The sequence below is a fragment of the Aspergillus niger genome (assembly GCF_000002855.4).
Source record: "Aspergillus niger supercontig An01".
Lineage (NCBI taxonomy): Eukaryota > Fungi > Ascomycota > Eurotiomycetes > Eurotiales > Aspergillaceae > Aspergillus > Aspergillus niger.
The window spans coordinates 656,673-681,197 of record NT_166518.1 but is presented as its reverse complement, the minus strand read 5'-3'; the positions used below and the strand labels follow the sequence as shown (position 1 = coordinate 681,197).

Below are 24,525 nucleotides of genomic sequence, written 5' to 3'. Positions count from 1 at the left end.
CAGTACGTATACCCTCTTCATTCGTGAATGCGAAATGCGTGTTCCCTGAAGTCGCAAACTAACATGTCGTTTTTTCCGCGTCTCTGCAGTGCAGATGTAGGTCATTCCAAGTCCCCTGGCAACCACCCGTCGAATTACGGTCGAATCCCGAAAGATGGCACGAATATATCATCGAAAATGAAATAAGGAAACTGACCCAGGCTCTTCTCCGATTAATAGTTTCGTCAAGACCCTCACGGGTAAGACCATTACCCTCGACGTCGAGTCGAGCGACACCATCGACAACGTCAAGACCAAGATCCAGGACAAGGAGGGTATCCCCCCGGATCAGCAGCGTCTTATCTTCGCTGGTAAGCAGCTTGAGGATGGCCGCACCCTGAGCGACTACAACATCCAGAAGGTATGAGTGAAACGGTTCCGCGAATCATCTATACGTCGATTTCGTCTGCTCGGATAGTCGGTTACGAACATGATGCGATACGGGTCGGTTGGGGCGCCACAACATACTACTTGGGTTTGAGGGGAGGATCAATCGGCACGGTCGCATTCATGAACGTTTCACGACTATCGACATTCGATGCGACTTGACTATTGGGGATATAGTTTGACTGACGGGTTCTTTTTCTCGACTATAGGAGTCCACCCTCCACCTGGTCCTCCGTCTCCGTGGTGGTATCATCGAGCCCTCCCTTAAGGCTCTCGCCTCCAAGTACAACTGCGAGAAGTCCATCTGCCGCAAGTGCTACGTACGTCCATCCATCTATTCTACTTTTCTATTCTTCCGACTCGATCCCGCCCTCTTTTGAGTCCCGCCTAGCGAACCATTTCCCCCACTAACATTGATCCTCCGATTAGGCCCGTCTTCCCCCCCGTGCCACCAACTGCCGCAAGAAGAAGTGTGGTCACACCAACCAGCTCCGCCCCAAGAAGAAGCTCAAATAGACGATTATCTTATTACGGTTTTTCTGCGTTGCTGGGGAAAAGAGCTGCTGGGGTTACGATACGATTGCAACGTGGGAGATTTTCTACATGGCGTTGGAATGATGAATCATTACTTATAGCCGAAGTCAAATGTCTATAGTTGACTCCTCGGGAAGAAGTTGCAATCAAAGCACAACCTGTAAAATTCAAAAAAAGCTCTCGTCGCATTCTTAGTAGATACACATACACATGCAGCATGGCTTGGAAGAGGAAAAACGTTCAACAGACAAAACGGTGGAAACGATATCAGAGATAACAACACTTGAGAACATAAACCAGCAAGTCGAGACATGACATGACATAATGCTGCCGGAGCAATGTCATGGTCCCATGTGAGGGGAAAGACAGCAACTGAACAGTATAACATCCGGAAACGACACCGATACCAACACCGACATCTAGCACCTTTTCTTTTCTACCAACCACCGAACATCCGTCGCTTGTCGTCGTCGTGATCATCGTCGTCATCATGGTCCTTGTTCTTCTTCGAAACAGGGCTTCCATGTCTGCATAAATTATCACGTTAGTCAGAACCCCTCACAGTAAGATAATCACACCGGAAGGGAGAATAGTAGGGAACCACTTACGCAAAGAACAAGATCTTAATAGCCAACGCAAACCCAGCATGCAGCACAATGACCAGAATCAGCAAGATCTTACTAGCCTTCGCATCCGTAGCACTCAAAACCGGGTACAGATTGCGCAGGAGGAAGAAGACAGTCCACCCGAACCCAACACCCACCAGAGCCCAGTTCAACGCCGTCAAAGGGCTCCAGCTGACAAGGGCGACGGCAATCCAAACCAGGTTCGAGTATCCATAGAGCGCCCACGACTCAACCAAGTCCGCGCTGGAGCTGCCAAACCACTTCAGCGCACCCCACAGCGCAATGGGGATGATGCCCGTGTATCCGTAAACCAAGCCCGCGGCGCCGGATAGCAAAGTGAAGTCGTATTCGAAGTGCTCGTCGTCATTGTTGGAGAGCCATTGCGAGATGGTGCCGGTCAGGAAGAGGATGACGACGACGGTGGTTGCGATCCAGAAGGGGCCGTAGAGGTCTGGGTTGCCTTCTAGGACGTCGAGGAAGTTGCTGCGCGGGTAAAGAGCTGCGACGCAGCGGCGGAGGACTTCGTTCGTGTCTACGTCGAAGAATTGCGAGTAGTAGTGGATCGACCACCAGTTGAGCTTGGAGGGTGTGCCGCCGGGGGATCGGTCACGGCCGCGCGATGAACCGCCGCCGAGGAAGGGGGCCGAGTCTTGTTGGGCCTTGGCATTGCGTTGGTCATTTTCGAAGTCTGAGATAATGGAGGTAAGTAGGTGTGCATTGGGATGAGGTGTTGGTACTCAAGGCCAGCTAGCTTACTGGAACGGTGGAATTCGAGGTCTTCTTGGAGGTCGGTATGGCCGAGATCGCCCTGGAAATTGCTGTTAGTAGACTATGGTTACAGATGCGGACTGTTGACGGGGTCTTACCTCGGCGTCAACGTCCACTACCACGTCGTAGCCCTGGTTCGCCATTTTGGGCAGCTCACGTTCGTTTTCAAAGGTGGTTGTTGAGCTCTCGGTTCCTGGGAGATGCGGGAATGCAAGAGTACACCTCAGCGGCTGCCGGGAAAGCCACGCACTAGCCACCATGTGGAGACTGTCCATCTATTCAACACGGGCTGACGCGGGCTGTGTTTCGCATTTTGTGCGTCCGCCTCTACTGGCTAATCTGTGTGCTGAGGCTGTTCTTCATCTCTCAAAACTATTATATTTCCTTTCTTATCACATATTTCTTCGTGTGCAGTAATATTACATATATTTCCCAAGCATATTTTTTTGTGAGCCGGTGCCTTTCTGTCTTTTCCCAATGGTGACATAAGGTTAAATGTAACCTCGGGCCTGCAAAGCCCCGTGGAATCTACTGACATACGACCATATCGTATTGTCAAATCCCCTCTTCTTGATCCAGAACGACATAGCACCAATAAATATCGTCACTGCCACGGAGCCGATAGTCCGTCTGTGATTCCACAAGAAAGCAACGGTCTTCTCCTTCCGCTCCTCGTAACGTAGATGCCGTACTTGTTTCGCGAAGAGGCCGACTGTCTCATCAGGTGCTTGGATCCTGACAAGGTCCCGTGAAGACTTGAGCACACTGCACTCTGGAATGCGCTTCCAGGCCCCAAATGGTAGACTTTCCGGTGGGTGAGCTTCGAAAAGCTGCATCGCGCGGGATATCAGACCCTCAAGATCCAAGGGATTTGGAAGCTTGGACAGGGTAAAATGCAACATATCGGTTTCATCGACTGAAAACTCAAGTAATTCTTTCTTGCGCGAGAGGATGATGGCCGCAAAAAGGTATATGGAGACTACCGGTTCCTGGGCCAGCAGAAAGTCAAAAAGGCGTGCAATGTCACTATATTCTTGAATATCGTGCGAGTACATTGTTAGAGTCGCAGCGAGTGCAAAGAATGGTTTGGTTTCGGCGAGATGACGTCGTAATGCAGGATCGGCCTTTTCGATGATCGCAGGGATCAGCTCTAGATGTTTCAGCGCCGGCGAAAGGGACGGCAACATGTAATCTCTTATCCGGAGAAGGGAAATTTGTGCAACAGCAGCAGCACTATTTTGGCCACCAAGCACTAATAGCAGGACTTGAACGATATCATGATAGCCTTGAAAGTAGCAGAGCATGGGAAAGCACCGCAAGACTTGCTTGATCAACTTGGAGAGCTCATCCTTCTTGATGGATAGCTCCTGGTCAGAGCCTGGTCAAGTTAGACACCACCGAGAGCCATAAAAAGGGTGACTTACATTCAGGGTAGTAGACGAACGACCTGTTCACATCAAGCTGAACTTGTTCTTCGTCACTATGTGCAGGTAGTTGTTCCCATCCTGCAAAATCAAAATTGGGTCCACGTCGATCACACTGTAGAAGGATAGGCCCTGATAGAACGTCAGAAAGTGCATGTGAGCGTTATAGGGTAGTTCTCACAGGCAGTTCGCCGGACATCATCGTTGAGGAAGCCGCCTTCTGAGGTAGCATATGAGACTAGTGCATCAAAATCGCGCAAGTCGCATGCTTGACGAATGGCCTTTTCTTTCTCGGCTCTGCGTCTTTCGAGCTCAGCATTCTTGAGCCTTTCTGACTCAAGGGCCTCGGCTTCGGCGGCAGTCTTCTGCTCTGTTTCCAGACTTGTCTCCGTGATGTGGTCTGGCTCGTTATTCTCAGATGGCTGGTCCATCGTTGAGGCGGGCAGTGTATCTCAGAACACTGGTGTGTATAAAATTTGAGTCTCTGCAGGCCAGCCTCCGAATGAAACAATTTGACGATATAAATTAATTTTGTATCCCGATGTATAGCGTTAACAATGAGTAGTCTATACTTGGATGCAACGGATGAACGGGCCTCTCGCCAGGTCAGAGCTTGCTTTAGGGAAATCAACGCCCAGTATTCAATTCCGGTCCGGCCCTAGCTTCTCCAGATTAACCGACAGCACCGCAATCTAGGCAACGAAATATCTATGGGATAACATAGGCGATATGCAAAGCCGGAGGTGACTGCGGCCATGGCCAAACCCAAAACGGACGCGTGGCCGCCTCAGGCCACACACCAGGTCTGTGTCCCGTGATCTGTGATTTGCTTGGTTTGATCTGTATCGCCGACCGCCCGAACGAGCAGGCGAGGCTTCGATGATCGATCCACTGCCCCTCCAGAACTTCTTACATGGCTGGCTGAGGTCTTCACGAGTCCCAGAGTCACTGTCGGTTTATTCGCAAGCAACAACTTCTGTCATCCTTGCAAATTTATCTTGCTGGTTCGCAAAGATAGCTGCAGACAATGCTGCAAACTCATAGTGGGCCGATGGCATCATACTAAAACCAAACATATTCAATTGACCTTCCCGCAAACCGCTTGGGTTCCACTGCTGGCCATCGTGTTTAATTCGACATACTACTTCCCCGCTGTCTGTGTCCCATAAACGCTTTTTCATTGTGAAACATAAACTTTTGGACAACCATATGGTGTTTAAGAGAATCGAGAAGCCGTCTCAGTGCATATCACCAGCACCACCGCAAGCGTTCGCATAAGATACCTTTGGAGTGTAAGTCCCGAATCCTTGCCCTGTGGCAGTCTTCCATAGATTGCAGTTTGCTGATACTTTACTAGCTTTCGGTTTTGCATAGCGGTATCATTTCTACAGAGGGAATTACTCTTTGATTTGTATTCGCATAGTAGCACTGCGTTCTGTGTTCACTTCGCCTCTGGTGTCTCAGCACTTTCCTGACATGAAATTGCTTTCTCATATCATCCTAAGCATGAAAATTCTCAAACCATAGTTCTGAGAGACCACCCCTTCCATTCTTCCCTGAATTTTCAGCTCCACAGAATAAGGAGTCGGGATCCCTCGAAAAGCAGCTGTGGACACCGTTGGTCGGCTGTCATATCCTCTCGTTTTGATTTCCTTTTTCATCTTCGCGTCTTTCTTTCTTTCCATTTCGTGTCCTCCTCTCATTCTTTCGTTTGGCAAGAGATATTTTCCCTCTGATTCTACGGGCCCTGCTTTCCCCACAGTCAATAATAGTAGCTACCATGGCTACATCAGGAAGCGGTGCAGGATTAGCCGTAACTACTTCGGCGACCGGAGATTCTATGGACATCGAGACAGAGAACATATATTCTGCATCCCAGGCAAAAATTGGGCTATTGTCACATACTCTAGTATCGAGTCCTATCATCCAGTGGATCCTCCCCGCGCACCTCAGAAGCAAAGACCAAAATGATGTCGTCTTCGTGGGTGAGCGGCATTTGCAAATCAAAGAAGCGGTATCGGGGGTTCACTTGGAGGAGGTCACTACCAAAAGTGACTTCGACTCATGTATCATGGCAGCAAAGGTCGTTAATGTCAGCACCGAATTGCCTTGGGAAGAGGAGATGAAGCTTGGGGCGAGCAATTCGACACTGCGCGCGAACTCGGACTTGCGCCAGGACCTTCCTCCACAAATATTGGTTCTTAGCCTTGCTTCGAAAGAGCTAGTATTTCTATATTTTTCGAACGCGAGTGGCCATTTTGTCTACCATCGTCGGCCGCTGCCAAATGATGTCAGTGCTTTTGAACGATTCGGCCGGAATATTGCTGTGGAACCAAGGTATGCCGCTTCATGAACCTGTTTATGATGATCATAGGCTGAGAGATTTTGCAGGTCTCGTGCGGTAGCTGTTAGTGCTTCAAGTGACTATTTTGGGATCTTCGTCCTGAAGAGACCGCCGGTCATCCAAGCACAGATGACCCAAAATAGACTAGACCCTATAGCAGAGGTATAGTTTTGGATGATCCTAGATACTGAATTGCAGCTAACCTGTGTGATCCTTTGTAGGAGCGCTTCTTCCGCGTTGAAGGCGATATCATTGCCATGGAATTCCTGTATCCAAAGTCTGAAGACGGTGACAAGATTACTTTACTACTATTGGTTGCTCAGGATCAGTTGACACAGGCTGTTTGTTACGAGTGGGATGCCAACGAGTCTTTACGCCAGGCTACCCCACGGGTGACCAAAAAAGTATTGCCGCTGGAGGATAGGCTTCCCACAATGTTGATTCCATTGACTAAGACCTCTTCATTCATGCTCGTCACGACAACATCGATAACGGTATACCAAAATAAGCTTGACCCTCAAAGACTCCCTAGCAGATACCCGCTCCCTGTCTATGAAAAAGAATCTCAGAAGTCACCGCTCTGGACCAGATGGGCAAGGCCGTTGCGCAACTGGTTGTACAATCAGAAGCATGATGACATTTACCTCTGTCGCGAGGACGGTGAAATAACCTACTTAGGAATTGGCACTGACGGTGAGCTCGAGAATCAGGCACATTTGGGCCAACTGTGCTGTGATGTTGATGCAGCATTTGACATTCTGGACATCGGCTACGAAGGTGGTGACCTGCTCCTTGCAGCGGGCACCACAGGTGATGGCGGGCTATTTGTCCAGAAGGCTCGTGACCATCCGCGGTGTGTCCAGAAATTTATGAATTGGACCCCTGTCACCGACTCCGTTGTTGTGAAGAGTGAGGATACGACACCTTCGGATATTGCAAGCGATCGCCTTTTTGTCTGCTCTGCTTCATCATTCTCTCGAGGTGCAGTAGTTGAGCTGCGGCACGGCGTTGAAGCACAAATCGGGCTCATTGTTGCGCTGGAGGAGCTGTCTGGAACCAGAGATATATGGACCATGCCAGACGGATCGACTGGGGGCGTTTTTGTTCTAACATCTGACCCTATGTCCTCACTTCTGTTGTACTTGCCTGCTGATTTTGGAGAAGAACTTTGCGCCATTGATGAGGCAGAATCTGGGCTCGACTCTAGCACACAGACCCTGGCAGCAGGATGCACTGTATCGGGGGCTATCATACAGGTGACAGACAGGACAGTATGCGTTGGCGCAACCCCAGAGATGCCGGGCTATCGCTCTGAAGTCGGTCCTGGCCAGACTATTGTGGTGGCTGCTGTTGATGGACCGGCCTCACTCATCGCCGCTGTTGTTAGGACGCAAGATGAAGTACGCCTTCACTTCAAGAAACTCACATCAGATGGTCAGCACCAGTTGCTTGATGTCGCTACGCCCTCGTTGATTCAACATGAGCCGATTTGTATGATCATGGAAAATCTTGACTCGTCTCTGTTTCTGTTTGTAGGCACGAGCAACGGAAGGATCTTGGTGTATCGCCTATCAGAAAGCATCTCTTTCTTACTGGAAGCCACTGTCAACGTCGAGAATGAGAACGACATATCGAGAGCCATTGACAGTATTGCTATCATCAAAAATGCCGGTGAAGAATCACTGAAAATGTGCACTGTTCTATGCGGTTTGCGAAGCGGTATCCTGGTTCCATTCGGGCTATTACTGGACAGGGAGAGTATTGACTCCCCCATTGGTGAGATTTGTTCTAACACAAGTTCAACCCATTAATTCCTATGCTAATTGGCCTGATATGCAGCATTAACCCAGGTAGCGCCGCAGCACCTAGGGCACACATCGGTAAAAGTACAGGGCAAGGGAGAGTTCGCCTTATTGACTTGTGGACAAGGGTTCTGGCAGGCATCTTGCACCGGCAGACTGGCCGATTACTCACTTCAGAGGATATGGGTCACTGACCAGAATAATGTGAGTGACATAAGCCCATCATTTTGATCACAAACACTAACATCCTTCAGCCTGCATATCACCCAAAAAGCATTCATAGCTTTTCCATCTCGAGCTCCGGGAGTCAAGACATGGATGGATTTTCCAACACGCTTTTCTGCGTCGCCGATGGACAGCTCATGATATGTACCTTGGAGCAAGGGACGAAGACTGTTCCAAGGAGGATCGACTTGCCCGGTAGCGCTAGCAGATTAGCTTATTCGCGATATCTCAAGAGCTTGATAGTGGTTTATTCCCAGACAGAATACGACACAGACGCAGACCCCATCAAGCGCTACACGCGGCCCTTCATCGAGTTTATCGACCCTGACATGCAGAACTCGCTCATCGACTCCCTCGAAAATCCTTTGGAAGACGATCCCCGGCCGTGGAGACCTCAAGGTGCAGCAGGAGAGAAGATCAGCTGCATACTGGAGTGGACGCCCAGAAAAGGGGACGAGGAATATCACTTTATTGTCATCGGCACTTCTCGCAAACATCAGCAAGAGCGCGGCCGAGTCATATTCTTACAGGCATACCGCGATCCGTCGAAACCGTCGCGGATCGAATGCTCTGTGAAATATATCCACAAGTTTGAGGGGCCGGTTTTCGCAATTGCGCCATACGGTGCGTTCACCTTGATGGTTTCCACTGGCCATGAAATCGTGCCACTTGAACCAAAATTCTCGCAGACACGATGGGTCCGAGCGGCTAGATACTCTGTCCTGTCTCCGGCGGTCCTCATAACTGCCAGGGAGCCGTACCTCTACATGACCACGTCGAGAGAATCACTCATGGTGCTCAAGGCCACAGAAGACAAGTTAACACTCCATGCTTATGATCGTCAAAAGCATGATGGTCTCGCCCATGTTTATATTGGTGGGAAGTTGAACCTTGTCCTCTGCTCCAGCAGAGGTGGGCGCGTGAGCCTTTTGACGGAGAATGGTGTGACAGAGACCAACAAGATGCTACCCACAGCTCTGTGCGAAGCACACCTTCCCTCATCAGTGATGAGGCTGAGCTCCGGCTCTGATAAGTCACCTCTTTCCACTACCTCTCAAGTATTCTATGGTACTGCGATGAATGGCACAGTCTATCGTTTCTTGACTATTGGTGAGAAGGAGTGGCGCCTTCTACGCTTGCTGCAGGACTTATGCATCCGCGATCCCATGATCTGCCCATTTATTCCCAAGAGGAGAAGACAGCGCAACCCGGTCGGGCTGATGGACCCTCAGCCATCTCAAATGCATATTGACGGTGACGTTCTCAGCCGCTTGCTCATACGCGGGCCTGGCTATCTAATGCAGATGCTAAGTAAGGAGACGCTCGGTGGTCCGGCAGCTCCAGGAATCCGTCCGGAGCAGGGAGTCCCCGAGCACTTTGCGGAATTGACTAGACACGCACTGGGGGAAACAAGCGATGCGGTTGCGAGCGTTATGAGATGGCTGCAGCGGATCCTCCCGGTGGATGTCTAAGGGTATCTACCAATTTCGGTTGTGAAGGATAATATTTGACACCAAGCTATATATATAGAATTGTACCGTGTACATAGATGCAAAATATTTGACGCAAATTGAATGCAGCCAGCAGGTTAATACTATGAAGGTGATTATTGTGTGCCCGCCGTGAACAATAAGAGCGCGGGCCACCGGCGGCCTCTCGCATAATAATCCGGCGATTGTCCCCACCAAACGCCCGGCCCAAAATTCTTATTACCCCAAAGGCAACTCGTCCTTCCCGCCTCATCGAGTCTCCAACCTTTGGATCTTATCGACCACCAGGGGGGAAAACGGTTGCTTGTTTTTCGCTCTTTCTTTTTCTTCCCATTCTTCACGATCCCTTTTGGAAGGTTTTTTCTTTTCGGGCTCATCTTTTGCCACTCTTTGCCTTCCGCAGATCGCGCGGGCCGGAGAAAGCTGATACCTCATTGTTAGTGCGCACCACCACCATTCATCCACATTGGCTGCCAACATCGCTCGGTCACATAGTACCTTTCTATTCACTTAACTAACGGTTCATTTTTAATCCACATAGGGTAATATCCATCCACATATCCATCTAAAGGAATAAAAACGAGGTCGACCGAATCCTCAACCTATCAATATGGCGCCCAAGAAGAAGGGAAATAAGAGGCAAGAGGAGGACTGGGAAGCTGAGCTCGGAGAGTCTGCCCCTGCTGCCGGTGGCGAGGCCGAAGCTCCCGCTGCTGAAGAAGGTGCTCCTGCCGACGAGGATGCTGGCATGGGCGGTGGCGGTTTGCTCGCCGCTTTGAGGAAGAACAAGAACAAGAAGGCGAAGAAGGGAAAGCCGGTCAATGACTTCGTTGAGGGTGAGGATGCCACTCAGGAGGCCAACGGCGATGCCGATTTCGCTAGCAAGCAGCCTGAGGAGGGTACCTTCGATGAAGACGATGTGTTCGCCGGAAAGGCTAAGCCTAAGAAGGCTGCTGCTGCGCCTGAGCCCAAGCCCGCTGAGGAGGAGGAGGGTGGCTTCCGTGTGAAGTCCAAGAAGGAGAAGGAGAGGGAGAAGAAGGAGCGTGAGAAGCAGCGTAAGAGGGAGCAGGTATGTTTCTTGCGCTTTTGCAGCTTTTCTATCGTTTCATGATCGTGTCGAACTGATGGGTCCACCTTATCATCTAGGCTGCCAAGAAGAAGACCGCTGCCCCCGCTGAGAAGGCTCAGCCCGCTAAAGCCGAGCCTGAGAAGAAGGCAGAGGCGGCCCCCGCCCCCGCTGCTGCCCCCGTTCCGGAAACCGGCGGCAAGAAGAAGAAGATCCCTGCACACCTGCTTGCTATCCAGAAGCAACAGGAGGCTCTCCGCCAGCAGCGTGAAGAGGAGGAGCGCCTGTTAGCCGAGGCGCAAGCCGCTGAGGAGGAGAGACGTCGTATTGAAGAGGAAGAGGAGAAGAAGCGGGAAGAGGCCCGCCAAAGGAAGAAGGAGAAGGAGAAGGAGAAGAAGGAGCAGCTTCGTAAGGAGGGTAAGCTGCTCACCAAGGCCCAGAGGGAAGCCAAGGAGCGCAATGAGCGGCGCATGCAGCAGATGCTTGCGGCTGGTGTTGGTAAGGTTGCTGGTCTGGAAGAGGGCCAGGCCGAGAAGAAGCGCCCTGTTTACGAGAACCGGAAGAAGCGTGGACCCAAGAAGCAGGAGGATGACCTGGAGGCTGCTGCTGCCCGCGCCAAGGCCCAGCGTGAAGCTGAAGAGGAACGCAGAAGAAAGGAGGAGGAAGAGAAGAAGGCCAAGGCCGAGGCTGAGGCTGCTGCTGCCGCTGGCGGAGAAGAGAGCGAGCTCGATGACTGGGAGAAGGCTGCTGATGCCGAGGAAGTGAAGGACAGCTGGGATGCTCCTAGCGACGAGGAAGAGGAGAAGCCCGCCACCAATGGCAAGGCTGCCGAGAAGCCTGCCTCCAAGGAGGATGAGGAAGACGAGAGTGAGGATGATTCCGATGAGACCTCTGACGAGGACTCTGAGGACGAGGAGCAGTCCGCGGCACAGAAGGCTATTGCTCAGCGCAAGGCCGAGGCCGCCGAGCGGAGAAAGAAGCAGCACGAGGAGGCTATGGCCGCGCGCTCCAAGGACAACCTCCGTTCTCCTATCTGCTGTATTCTGGGTCACGTCGATACTGGTAAGACCAAGTTGCTGGATAAGATTCGTCAGACAAACGTCCAGGAAGGTGAAGCTGGTGGTATTACGCAGCAGATCGGTGCCACTTACTTCCCTGTTGATGCTCTGCGTCAGAAGACTGCCGTGGTGAACAAAGACGGCCAGTTTGAGTTCAAGATCCCTGGTCTGCTCATCATCGATACCCCTGGTCACGAGTCCTTCTCCAACTTGCGTTCGAGAGGTTCCTCCCTTTGTAACATCGCCATCCTGGTTGTCGATATCATGCACGGTCTTGAGCCCCAGACTCTTGAGTCCATGAGGCTGCTCCGTGATCGCCGCACTCCTTTCATCGTCGCCCTCAACAAGATTGATCGTCTGTACGGCTGGAAGAAGATCGACAACAACGGCTTCCAAGAGAGTTTGGCCTTGCAGAACAAGGGCGTTCAGAACGAATTCCGCACCCGTTTGGAGCGCACTAAGCTCTTGTTCGCCGAACAGGGTTTTAACTCGGAGCTGTTCTACGAGAACAAGTCCATGGCCCGCAACGTTTCTCTCGTGCCCACCTCCGCCCACACTGGTGAAGGTATCCCTGACATGCTCAAGCTGTTGACCACTCTTACCCAGGAGCGTATGACCAACTCCCTGATGTACCTGTCCGAGGTTGAGTGTACTGTGCTTGAGGTGAAGGTCATTGAGGGTCTCGGTACTACCATTGACGTAGTCCTGTCGAACGGTATCCTCCGCGAGGGTGATCGAATCGTTTTGTGCGGTCTAAACGGTCCTATATCTACGAATATTCGAGCGTTGTTGACACCGGCTCCTCTCAAGGAACTGCGTCTTAAGTCGCAGTACGTGCACAACAAGGAGGTCAAGGCTGCCCTTGGTGTTAAGATTGCCGCCAACGACCTTGAGCAGGCCATTGCCGGTTCTCGTTTGATGGTTGTCGGACCTGATGACGACGAGGAGGACATTGAGGAAGAGGTCATGTCCGATCTGGAGAACCTGCTTAGCAAGGTCTCTAGGGACCAGCGTGGTGTCAGCGTGCAGGCCTCCACTCTCGGATCTCTGGAGGCTCTGCTCGAGTTCCTTCGTGTCTCCAAGATTCCCGTCGCCAACATTTCTATCGGTCCTGTGTACAAGCGTGATGTCATGATGGCCGGTACCATGTTGGAGAAGGCCAAGGAGTACGCCGTTATGCTGTGTTTCGATGTCAAGGTGGACAAGGAAGCAGCTGCCTATGCCGATGAAGTCGGTGTCAAGATTTTCACTGCCGACATCATCTACCACCTGTTCGATGACTTCACCAAGCACATGGCTGAGCTGACGGAGCGCCGCAAGGAAGAGAGCAAGATGCTTGCTGTCTTCCCCTGCGTACTCAAGACCGTGGCTGTGTTCAACAAGAAGGACCCCATCGTCATCGGTGTTGATGTTGCGGAAGGAAGTCTGCGTCTGCACACTCCTGTTGCGGCAGTCAAGGCCAACCCGGAGACTGGCGCTAAGGAAATCATCGACCTTGGCAGAGTGTAAGTTTTCCCCCGTTATTATCCCTACTTTACATATTCTAATCATGCATATAGTGTCTCTATCGAACGTGATCACAAGCCCATCCAGGTCTGCAAGAGGGGTCAACCCTCCGTGGCCGTCAAGATCGAGGGAAGCAACCAGCCCATGTACGGCCGTCAGCTCGAAGACAAGGACACCCTGTACTCGCACATCTCCCGTGCCAGTATCGACACCCTCAAGGAGTTCTACCGCTCCGATGTCTCGATGGAGGAGTGGGGTCTCGTCAAGAAGCTCAAGCCTGTCTTTGACATCCCATGATCGCCTTACCAGTTCCCTCTGTAGCCCGGATACCGAGCCCAGCCCCATGCATGGCCCTTGGATCACCAGCTCTGGGCACTCACTTGAGTACAGCGTGGCGGGGTCATGGCGCTTGGTAGCGGGTTTCAGCATGCCATTATCGTGGTATTGTATAGCGATCTCAAGTTCCATTGCCGCGATGATGAGACAAGTGCTGCTTTATGTGGGTGCATTCTCAGGATTTGATGAAGAAAAAGTAAAAGAGCATTGCATGAGAAATGACTACGACTTTCAATCAAAAGCAAGATGCCTGTACATGACATGAAAGGGGGGAAAGAGAGAGAGAAGAGAAGAGAAGAGGTGGTTGGAAAAGTAAAGCGTGGTCGATACCTAGGTTTTTGTTTTTCTGTTAATGATAATCATGGATCTCTAGTTGAATTGATTGTTTGTTCGAATTTGCAGAGCATAGTAGAAGCTAACTATACCTTATACCGACCACTACTAGTAGTACTTAGTGATGATTGTTCACTTTCGAAACGAACCCATTTGATGTGATGATACTAGTAGTACTATGGCAACATACAATATATACAAGCCCAACCCGGCACACATACAACCATCATCTACCCACACAATCAGTACCTACTACCATCCATACCTAGTAGAAGACAAGATTAATTATCATTCCCCTCCCACCTCTCCACCCTACCCCCCTTCTTCGCCCAATCCAACCAACTCCCATCATAAACCCCCAGCCTACTTGCCTCATACCCCGCCTGCTCCGCCAACTGCGCCGCGGCGCGCGCCCTCACCCCCGCCTTACAATAAAACACAATCTCGGCACCCTCCTCATCCCCCTTCACACCAGGCTTGGGGAACCCGAACCTCGTCTCGAATTCCTCCGGAGTCAGGAAGAGTGCGTCCGGTTGAGAGGCGAGCGGCACGCTCACAGCCGAGGGGATGATGCCGGTGGAGGAGAGCTCGGCGGGCTCGCGCACGTCGATTAAAATGATGGGCTTTTCAGTCGGGCTGTTGGGGAGGGAAGCGTTTATCTATTCTTTGGTTAGTTGGGTGGGGGGTTATGGTAGTAGGTAGGTAGGGACGTACGTCTTCAAAGCCCCATTGGCGGAAGGTGGGGGCATCGTTGTCCTTGGTGCTTTTTTGGCGGATGGAAGTGGAGGAGATCAGGAGGTGGTGATGAGGGCGAGAAATGGGGGTAATGGTGGTTCTCTTGGTGATGGTGTTGGGGAGGAGGGTGGAGGATCTTGTTGTGAAGGTCCGGGTGGAGGGGATGGTGGTGCTGGCTCGGAGGGAGCGGACGAGGAGGGTAGATTGTTTGGAGGTGGAGGAGAGGAGGGACGTGGGTGCCCGGCGGAGGGGGAGGAGAGAGGCCATTGTTGTTGGTTTTCGTCCACTGGGTTGGAGGTGAGGTTGTTGCTGGTGCTGGTGCTGGTGCTGTTGCGCGAATGGGGCAGGTAGTTGGTGGAGTTCTGCGGAAGTTAGTGTCTGGTTTGAGATTATATGGTGTCTATTGTCTAAATTGTACAGTGGCTCGTGAGTAGAGGAGTACTTACCCCAGAGAAAGATGACTTGATATGTCTGGGTTGGAGATCGAGGCAAGTCCAGAAAGTTGTCGAGCTGATATGCTAGAGTGACAGCCGATATCCGACGGATGGAAGTCCGGCTTCGGGTGATGTCAGTTGCAGTGTTGACCGCCTTCGGGACTATCTAGATATGTTCTATTTCTACAACTACCATGACCCGATTATTTCGAATGCTAAGTCTGCAGATTGCTTGAAATTAGAACAATGGCAAGAATACAGGATCCAGGAAGGAATACAGGCTTTTATAAATTGTAAGATAAGAGTATTACAGCAATTTCCGCAGGGCCTGGTATAGCCACAGAATCTCTTTAAGCCCAAGAACCATTCTCTTTCCAATATATATGAAGAATGTCTGATTTTTCTGTTCAGAACCTGCAAAATACATACCGTGTGTTTCTCCCACGCGATCATATAATAAGGCTCCTAAGTCAATCTTGGAAGTAAAGAGTGTTCCCTGGCTAGAGCCAAGAACTCTATGCTCACAGGTGGTGATTAGCTTCCCAGTTTCACGATCTCTAGTAACCTGAACTTCGAGAAGTCCATTATATGTTCCCACAGTATGACTGGTTGCGTGTCCGAGCGTCTCTAGGAAGTGACCTGGAGAAAAGAAATCTTATCTTGAACAATGCTAGCTAGATCTGTCCAGTAAGATATAGGTCAGGGGACTGAATATATAAGTTATTAGCATAAGTTTAAAGCTAAACAGGCTTCATTTTACATACTACCTTATCATTTCTAACAGGATATTCAGTTGCTTCAGATATATGGGTCCGTACTCAACGGACTCGAACAAATAACCACCACCTGATCATGAAAGCAAGAAACCGCGCAGTCAGATATGATGCGACTATGTAGATTACCATAGGCCTCCACCATGTTCTGTCTGTGATACCTTGTTACACCTAGCATGGATTATATGGCAGGATTCGAGATGAAAGGTGACGGTAGTGATCCAGAAATAGCTGGCATTCTAATTGGGAATGCCAATACGGTTTCGTTCGGAGGGGTGTGGCCTGTAACAATTTTGGAAGCCAAAATATCTCGATTACCGGACCTTAACTCGAATGCTAATTCGAAGTCCGTTTCTGCTCCAACGCGGATGCTTGAGCCTCTGTAGCGGTCTTTGCATCCGACATAGTATGGTGAACCCAAGGACAGGAAGGCCGACTGTATGGAGGAACGCAAGATACAGGTATTGGACTGCCCTTGTAGATCGAGAGAAAAAGAGCAGAGTCTCCAAGCCGATCTACCGTTACCAAAATAGGGTTTAGCGTGAAGTCCGTGATGGTGTACTTTCCAAGAACAGATCTGGAAGGGCAGTATATGCGGTCCGGCATTAAAGCTCGGATCTGCTGAACAGGCGTCATATAGTCCATAGACGTTGGCTGCCTTTTCCATGGCATATAACAGCATCCCAGATATAAGAGCCGCAAAGATGTGCCCTTCCATTCCATTATGATGTAATATTTCAGCATAGATACGTCTGACATATCGACCGCGCTGTTCTGTCTCGCTGCATTCACATTGGAGCAATCACCGTATGAGAGGGAAGGAAGAGACAGAAATAGGAAGAGCATCTAAGACTCTTTCCCTCACTCTCTTGCTCTCTTGCAAGGCAGTGCGTATATATGATATATCGTCGGCGAAGCGACGACTTCAATGAATGCTCCGGTCCTCATCCTCATCGTCCACCGTCTCGTTCTCCACATGCAGTGTCAACGTGCTAACCAGTAGACCAAGAACAATAAATCGCGTCTACGTGCAGAGTAGACGGAGAGATATGTCCCCATATACAATGTTATTGTTCCTCATCCTCAACAGCCACCCAACCAGTTTCTAAAAACATGTCGTGTCCATGGTTTGTTCCATTACAACCATCTCTGAACAGTATGGTCCTGAAACAGAAACCACATATGCTTCCACATCCACCTAGCGTAGAAGCTACTTGCTGGTAGATATGCTCCCGCGCCTAGATGCCATCATATTTGGCAGGGTAGTGGCTTAGTGGATGCAGATGGCGGGTGGGAGCAGAATATGTAGGTTTATTCCGTATATGCCGTAAGTGTGAGTGGTCACTAGGGGAGCCCAACCTGCCTTCTTTGTGTTCGTCTCGTTCTGAGGCACTAGGACGCAGACGGCAGCGATAGCATGCCGGTTGGTTTGCTATTTGGTATATGGTGTATTGTATATAAGTTTGTTGGAGATATTCGGTGTTTTATAGATAACGGGTGTAGTAAGTGAGAAAGCATCTTGGCTTGATGTAGGGTTTGGATGGATATATTGCTATCGGCAGTGGATTTCCGGTGAACATAGCCGATTGAGGAATAGTATATGCTTGGAGAGATGCCGCATTTTTCTTGTTGGGTATATAGTATTGTATATATTTCTTATCTCGAGTGTGGGAGCTTATGTAGTAGCTTGTTGGAAGTAGGAAAGTCTGGGAGGAAGCGGGAAGGGATGGGCTTTATATAACATGATGGCTGTAGTTTAGTGAAGGGTTGTAGTAGTGATAGCGAGGGCTAGATGTGAATCCAGACACGGGTTATTGAAGTTTGTATGGGAATAAGCCTATTCAACTACAACTTTCACATAGGGCTAGTGATGGTATTCTATTCCCTGGCTAGCAGCTCGGGTGTCACATTATTATTATTAATTCTAGGTAGCGTGGTCTAAAAATGACATGTCCTTCAATGCGTCGCTCATCGCGGGAGCGGACGACCGCAGTTGGATCGTTTCAATATCATGTTACTCCAGACACTCTGTCCGCGGTGTCGATACCTCCAACAGACAGAGGCCAGTGGCCATACCTCAAGGGGTCGACCGTCCGCAACTCCCCATCCCAAAGGTTCAGAAAGTATTGGAGAAAAAGGAAAAACAATACTACAAGTAGTTACATTTCAGAAAGGCAAAGAAGAAATGCCTGCAGCCATTCTATCACCAGGACAGAAGAGGGTGCCCGTAGTCACGAAGCAGGCGCTTGCTATTTTTCAGCAAGGCAGGAGAATCCGGCATAACTGACGTTGCAGCGCCTGACGTCTTTAGCGAAGACGGCAGGAACGCTTAAGGGCGGGGACGGAATGCAAGCAGGCAATCATCCTGGGCTTTGTTAGCTTTCAACTCGAATCGATATAGCGCAAGGAAAACATACCTGAGGGAAAATCGTAGCAAAGACCTTGATGTCTTCCGACTCGGGAGTGGGAGTGTGCTCCCAGTCCATCTCCATACTGGCCTTGCCAATCATGGCCATCAGGTTCAGCTGGGCGTAGGTCTGGCCAAGACAGTAGTGGGGTCCGGTACCGAAGACAAGCCAGTTCTTGGTCTGCTGTTCGGCGGTACCAGTAATCCAGCGGTCAGGGTCGAAAGAGTCGGCGTTGGGGTAAGCCTCCTCATCGTGGCAGGCGGGCCACACCGAGGGGATAATCATGGAGCCCTTGGACACGGTGACGTTCTCGGTAATGGGGAAGTCCTTCTTGACCAGGTAGGGAACCATGATGACGGGAGGGCGGTAGCGCAGAGTCTCCTTGACGACAGCACGAGTGTAGGGCAGCTGGTCAAGCAGCTCCATGGTCAGAGGGGCCTTGATATCGCCGTTGCGAACGCTCAGGTTCTCCTCGCGGACCTTGTCAAGAACATCGGGGCGGTCGGCCATGAGCTGGAACAGCCAGGTAGAGGCAGCACTAGTGGCATCCTGGGAGGCGAACAGGAAGGTGAAGACGGTCTGAGCGATTTCGTAATCGGTGAAGTCACGCAGGACCTGGGCGGGCTTGTCACTGGCCTCGACGGCAATACCCTGAGCGATCTTCTCACGGTACTTGGCGGAATCCTGCTGAGCCTTGACCCACGCGTCCATGATACAGGAGATTTCTCCACCCGCGGCCATGCGAGCCTTACTTTTGGCAGCACAGTTGGAGAACTCTGCCAGAACCATGTCGGCAGCCTTCTTGCCATACCAGGCCTTGGTGTAAGGCAAGATAAAGGGGAAGTTAACGAGTTCCAGGGCAGCAGTGATCATGTAGTAGTCATCGGCGATCTTCTGGATAGCTTCTTCGGTGATGTAGTGGCCGACGAAAGTACGGCAGGACACGGCGCACATGAGCTCACGGAATTCGGGCATCCAGGGAGTGGGCTTGAAGTTGTTCTCCTTCGAGATGCGCAAGAAACGGGCGTAGTACTCGTTGTAAACCTCTTCCATGCGAGGGAGGTAGAAGGAAAGAGCCTGGCGAGTGAAAAGACCGTTGAGACCCTTGCGGAATTCAACGTGGTCTTTGCCGTCCAAGAAGACCCAGTTGTCGGCACCAAGAAGCTTGTGCGCAACGTCCACAACACAAGGCTTAACGTAGGTGGGCGAGTTGAAGATCTTGCGCGACATGTCGCGAGTGGATGCGATAACAACGAACCTATAAGCAGATAAGTTAAAATCTGGCCTCTTCGAGTCATGCGCCTCCGCGCACACCCGGAACATGTCGCAAAAGCATTACTTACTTGTGGAAGACGGAGACACAGCTCAATTCACCACTGTCCCATTTGGCCTTGTATTCGTGGAACTTGGGGTTCACCGACTGAAGGAAAGGTCCCATGAAAGGCAACTTCCATGCTGGGCCGACAATGGAGCCCTTGAGCCAGAGATAACGGACTATATAAATGGTTAAAATTGAGTCGCGATTTTGCCCGATTCTCGGGGCATTGGCTTGGAGAGAAGACGTACATTGGTCGTAGATGACAGCGGCAACGAACAGAGTCAACAAGGCCTTCCAAACGGTGAAGCCCTCGAGGACAGAGGCGACCAGACCGGTGGGCTCAAAGAGCCTGGGGGAGACGACGGCATCAGCCGAGGGGGAGACGAAGCTCCCGTTGACAGAGGCCATGTCGGATGATCAATTGATCAATTGGGTTCGGTATAACGGTCTCCAACGGGGTAGGGAAGGAGAAGACGGAGGGAGGAGGAGGAGGAGAGCGGCGGCGGCGGAGGGAAAAGAAGAGGAAAGCGAATCCAGGGGAGACGCAACTCTAATTTCGGGGCAGAATTATTGGCGAGGGCAGGCAAACTCGCTCTGGATTGGCCGGAACGCCGGAGTCTGGCAGTACGGCGCCGCAGGAAGCCCCCGATGTGCAGGATCGGCAGAATATTATGATTAAAAAGTCTTGAGGTTCCACGGAGCAGAATTGATTCTGCAGGAAACAGGAGTATAATGTAGTCAATAATAGGGAATCTAGTATATTACTAGGATTAGAGAGAGCTGGTCGAATGAGAATAATTTTTGGTGACTGACACCCTGCAGTTTGTGGGCTTACGTGGGAATCTTAAGCAAACCCTTGCTCGAAGGAATCAAATCTGCACGGGAGGATGGCTGATGTGGAGAGAAAGTCGAGCTGCCCCTGGATGATCGCTCGTATCCCGCGCGTATTTCCACGCTGTACATCCGTGTCCCGATTCTGACGAGAATGGCTCGTTTGGCAACATCCCACATGCGCTGCAGCCAATTGTCAGGCAGCGCTTGCTCCTTTGAGCAGTCACTAGGCGGATTGTGGCTAGCTTGAATCACTAGCACCAGGTACCGATCTCGTAAAGGGAAAGCGGGTGACATTCCCGCTCAATAGTCAGAACGGTTCAAATCCATATTGAATGAATGGCAATTGTATTACGAACCCTTTGGATATCGTGTGTTCGATGTTCCGTCATTTCTTAGATTGATTGTCAATATAAAACACTTTATTATAATGTGGTCTAGGCTGTGAGGTGGTCATCTCCACAGTTTCCTGACCATGTTTTGTGAAGCACGTGCCTGTTGAGATTTTCCAAGTCATAGTGCTCGCTTCGAATATATATCTACCAGTGGTGATTCATCCAAAGCCATCTGTATCCCAAAGATCCAATATTAATACTAATTACAGTACCGCATTCGAGAATCCATTCTCCATGGAATACTACATAGACAAAGACAAGCTGCATCATCGTATCCGTCCCATGAAGCTCACAACAAACCTTGTTCATCTAGACTGCATGAACCGTAGCGAGGTAATCTGCAAACCACAGATTATTAATATTTCATACGCCACATCAATCATCTTTCCACACCTTCGGTTCAATAAAATGAATGCCCGGAGGAGCCGACCACTAACGGGCCATTGGAATTGTATGACGACGCAGGTTACCAGTGGCCAAGCAATACAAATTGCCATCGTACCATTTGCTGGACTTGAGAAAGGTGATCCGGCTGTCAAACTTCCGAGTGGATGTGGCTCGGCTTATCCGGAGAATTGGCCCGTGCGGTTTCCACGGGGAACTGAGCATCTTTGACAGTTGATAGAACGAGTGGATGTAGTCGGAGACGCCCGGATGGTTCTCCGCCTATCAGTACAGTGTAGAGAATAGAAGGAGATCTTGGCTGTTTCAATGTACAAGATAGATAGCAGTAGTATGGGGAACTATTCTCTCCCGACATCTAATTTACTACAAGCGATGTGCCCTATGAACGATTGTGCCTCACAATTTACCGCCTTTTAGACCGCTTTAGGCGGCAGAACCTAGCGAACCTCGCTGAAAAAAGTCCGGATTTAAGCGGATTTAAGAACATACAGTCCTGAAAAGGTCAACGGAGAAAACTGTAACTTTAGGCGGTGGCAGAAAAAAAAAGTGTCCTTCAGTGCGCCGCACAGAGTGCTGCAACAAAGGCACAACTATATACTCTCAATCTATCATTTTGAGATTAAAACCAACACAATTTGTATAAAGGCAGCAATAGATCACATGGAATACGTTGTTAAGATTCACTCTGCTGTAAGCGAGTTATTGGTCGCAGTATCGTCATCATCAGATTTACTATGTACGCTAGATACACCTGGTAGGTGCTGACATGCAACAGCATATTACACACTATGTCATGGAAATGAAGCAGGTGGAGAAATTAAACCCTTCCACAGCCTGAATCACTAGCAGGCTACCGACCAAAGCCGAACCAGCCGCGTCGTCCACCCTTCTTCTCTTCCGGCTGTGGTTCCGGTTGAGCCTGACTGTTGTCTGCAGCAGGCGTGCTTTGACGAGGGTACTCGATGTAGTTCCAAGCCACGTCCAGGAACAAAGGCTTCACTGGAATCGGCTGCATCTGAGGGGGGTAAGGAACAATGTTGGTCAAATCCAGAGCATCACCGGCAAAATCGTGTAGACGTTCGACTGCGGGTCGCTGAGTTACAGATTTTGACTGTGCTTCAGCGGACATCTTCTCCAAAGTCACCAAACCGCGGTATTGCGCAACCAGGCCCTTCAAGGTCAGCTCCAGAGTCTGGACCTGACTACGGGAAATATCCAGCCTCGGTGGTCCTTCCGTTTCAGTCAAGGATTGCGGCGACCGTGCGGTCTCTGTGACAAGGGCCAAAGCCTGCGCAAATAGGGCGAGGGCATTGGTAGACTTGCCCAGGATTCCGTGCGACCGTCCAATGGTCAGACATCTAAGAAAGACTCCAGTTAGCAGGTTATCGGTATGGAAGGGCTGCGCTGCCGTACCTTAAAGCACGGAAGTACCGCCGCTTTGCATCTAATTCGCGAACAAACGCCGTATCCGCGGCAACTCCGGGAAGCTCAAGAATGAACTCGATACTTTGAAGGGTAGAATCATACAGGACGACTCTTTCGCGCAGCCGTGCCAGCTTCTTACCCGTAGCATCGTCCTGTTTGGCAGTAGCCTTGGCACTCTTGGGTAACTTGGTTGAGACAGATTCGAATGAAACGCCGTCGTTGTCTCCGCAAAGGACACGGTTCCGTCCGATTCTCCACCCAACCAGATCATAGTTAACAGCAGTCCGCGTTATTTGCAGAGCCTGCATTCTCTTATCACTCGGGTCAACTCCCTCTCCGGCAAGGTCATCGATCGCAGTCTTTGTAGCATCGACGGCATCTTGACTGGCGATGATAACATTATCGTAGGCAGCGGCTTTATCTTTCGAGGAGGCGTTTTTGCCCTCACCTTCCGCAAGCCACGTAGTGAGACGAGACTCAGCTGCCGCTGCGGACGCAAGAGCCTGTGAGATTGCGGCATCTTCCAAGCCAACTGTATGCGATCTCCATGTGACGCTTCCAGGGAGTTGCTGCACCTCCCCGTCAGCGGTCCTCCGAGTGCCCGCTGCATCCTCCTTCAGACAGTTGGGGTCCAACTTCTCAACTTCGGACCTGATGGTCGCGTCCGATGGGAAATAACTAAGAGCCAAAGACGGGATGGGCTTTGACCGCGGGAGCTTCAACTGATATGCTGCGTATCTTATACTGGGGTCGACAGTGCCGGAAAGAAGGTCTCGGAAGGCGTCCTTCTTGACTTGCTGACCCAGAGCTGCATAGATCACTCTTGACACGGAGTAGTTTTGGAGACACTGCTCCCAATTGCGCTTCTCCAAGAAGTATGCTCCCAAGAGGGACGCCAGATATGCACGAGCTTCGAGGACATCAGTGTCTGCAGCACCAGAAGTTTCTTGATCCTCGAGAACGTGCACCAATTGCTTCGCAAATGTAACTGCCTTCCGTAGTTTCGAAATAATGTGCCCCCTAGTCGTACCGCTAACCCCCTTGGCCGATGGGTCTGCCGAGTGAGTGGTCTTCATGTGCATTGCGTTCGCCCATGCCCGTTCGGCGCTGATGAGTAGGGTGTGGACGTATCTAAGAAATCCGGAGTGTTAGTACAATTTCCATAGCTGACCCAGCCGTATGAGTGTTTAAAGGAATACGTCAAAGATGACTTCAGAGACATACTCCACATTGCTGTTCACATCTTCCGCCGTCACAGGTCGTTTGGCAATGTACTTGCTGCGTTTGGGGGTGGTCTGTCCAAGTCGCAGGCGGGCGCTGTGCAACTTGCGAGTCGTGTGTGCTCGATAAGCGTTGTAGTTTCCCGTCAAGAGACTCTCCTCCCTCTGGGAGAAAATGAAGTCGGTGATCTCCATCGTGCCAGCAATATTCGACGACTGGGGTGGGAGCTCGGGGCGATGGTGGTGTTCCCACCCGAACGAGTGCGGGCTGAGGTGGTCAAGTCTCGGCCAAACAAATCCCCGGCTGATTTCGCGGGATTCTCTTTTCCAGCATCGGGAAAGCTTGCTGCTCGGCCATCTCGAAAATTATCCCACGTCAACCTCCCGGCCATCAACCACCCCCTGGCCTTCTTGCTTGGAGCCGTCGGTTTTGTTTCCTCTCAAGCAGGATCTTCTCTTGATTCTTACCAGGAGGAGCAGCCATCTAACGGCAGGCTGTGAGCTTCGTGCACAAGATTGCTTTGCGTGGTATGGCCTGACTCCCTTAGCACCCTGCACATTCCTGCATGCTCAGCCCACTGACCTCAATTGGCATCGAATCCAGCTTTGATCCCGATATGTTATGCATCGCAGTCAAGTTTCG

General features: G+C 50.8%; 9 protein-coding genes across 9 annotated transcripts; 3 read left to right on the top strand and 6 right to left on the bottom strand.

The window, feature by feature from the left end:
• Window position 1: 1 nt before the first annotated feature.
• On the top strand, window positions 2-942 carry An01g02880 (uncharacterized protein; the record flags this gene model as incomplete). The annotated part of the gene is given in 5 exon segments (XM_001388685.3): window position 2; window positions 90-96; window positions 220-400; window positions 636-746; window positions 856-942. Coding segments are annotated over 5 exon segments (387 nt in total).
• A 454-nt stretch (window positions 943-1,396) lies between these two features.
• Window positions 1,397-2,614, bottom strand: An01g02870 (uncharacterized protein; the record flags this gene model as incomplete). Its single annotated transcript, XM_001388684.3, has 4 exons — window positions 1,397-1,487; window positions 1,569-2,274; window positions 2,343-2,394; window positions 2,453-2,614. 4 exons carry the CDS (start codon window positions 2,612-2,614, stop codon window positions 1,397-1,399), a joined length of 1,011 nt encoding a protein of 336 aa, XP_001388721.3.
• A 231-nt stretch (window positions 2,615-2,845) lies between these two features.
• Window positions 2,846-4,209, bottom strand: An01g02860 (uncharacterized protein; the record flags this gene model as incomplete). Its single annotated transcript, XM_001388683.1, has 3 exons — window positions 2,846-3,732; window positions 3,779-3,910; window positions 3,960-4,209. 3 exons carry the CDS (start codon window positions 4,207-4,209, stop codon window positions 2,846-2,848), a joined length of 1,269 nt encoding a protein of 422 aa, XP_001388720.1.
• A 1,349-nt stretch (window positions 4,210-5,558) lies between these two features.
• Window positions 5,559-9,621, top strand: An01g02850 (hypothetical protein; the record flags this gene model as incomplete). The annotated part of the gene is made up of 5 exons (XM_059746663.1): window positions 5,559-6,115; window positions 6,170-6,284; window positions 6,344-7,898; window positions 7,962-8,128; window positions 8,179-9,621. 5 exons carry the CDS (start codon window positions 5,559-5,561, stop codon window positions 9,619-9,621), a joined length of 3,837 nt encoding a protein of 1,278 aa, XP_059603138.1.
• Window positions 9,622-10,249: 628 nt separating this feature from the next.
• An01g02840 (uncharacterized protein) lies at window positions 10,250-13,566 on the top strand (the record flags this gene model as incomplete). The annotated part of the gene is made up of 3 exons (XM_001388681.3): window positions 10,250-10,708; window positions 10,786-13,268; window positions 13,323-13,566. The coding sequence occupies 3 exons, from the start codon at window positions 10,250-10,252 to the stop codon at window positions 13,564-13,566; spliced, it is 3,186 nt and encodes a 1,061-aa protein (XP_001388718.1).
• Window positions 13,567-14,219: 653 nt separating this feature from the next.
• Window positions 14,220-14,940, bottom strand: An01g02830 (uncharacterized protein; the record flags this gene model as incomplete). Its single annotated transcript, XM_001388680.3, has 2 exons — window positions 14,220-14,597; window positions 14,653-14,940. The coding sequence occupies 2 exons, from the start codon at window positions 14,938-14,940 to the stop codon at window positions 14,220-14,222; spliced, it is 666 nt and encodes a 221-aa protein (XP_001388717.1).
• A 356-nt stretch (window positions 14,941-15,296) lies between these two features.
• On the bottom strand, window positions 15,297-16,025 carry An01g02820 (hypothetical protein; the record flags this gene model as incomplete). Its single annotated transcript, XM_059746649.1, has 4 exons — window positions 15,297-15,338; window positions 15,419-15,453; window positions 15,537-15,746; window positions 15,926-16,025. 4 exons carry the CDS (start codon window positions 16,023-16,025, stop codon window positions 15,297-15,299), a joined length of 387 nt encoding a protein of 128 aa, XP_059603137.1.
• Window positions 16,026-18,209: 2,184 nt separating this feature from the next.
• Window positions 18,210-20,014, bottom strand: An01g02810 (uncharacterized protein; the record flags this gene model as incomplete). The annotated part of the gene is made up of 4 exons (XM_001388678.1): window positions 18,210-18,245; window positions 18,298-19,546; window positions 19,632-19,782; window positions 19,855-20,014. 4 exons carry the CDS (start codon window positions 20,012-20,014, stop codon window positions 18,210-18,212), a joined length of 1,596 nt encoding a protein of 531 aa, XP_001388715.1.
• Window positions 20,015-22,087: 2,073 nt separating this feature from the next.
• Window positions 22,088-24,077, bottom strand: An01g02800 (uncharacterized protein; the record flags this gene model as incomplete). The annotated part of the gene is made up of 3 exons (XM_001388677.1): window positions 22,088-22,595; window positions 22,651-23,793; window positions 23,887-24,077. 3 exons carry the CDS (start codon window positions 24,075-24,077, stop codon window positions 22,088-22,090), a joined length of 1,842 nt encoding a protein of 613 aa, XP_001388714.1.
• Window positions 24,078-24,525: the final 448 nt, after the last annotated feature.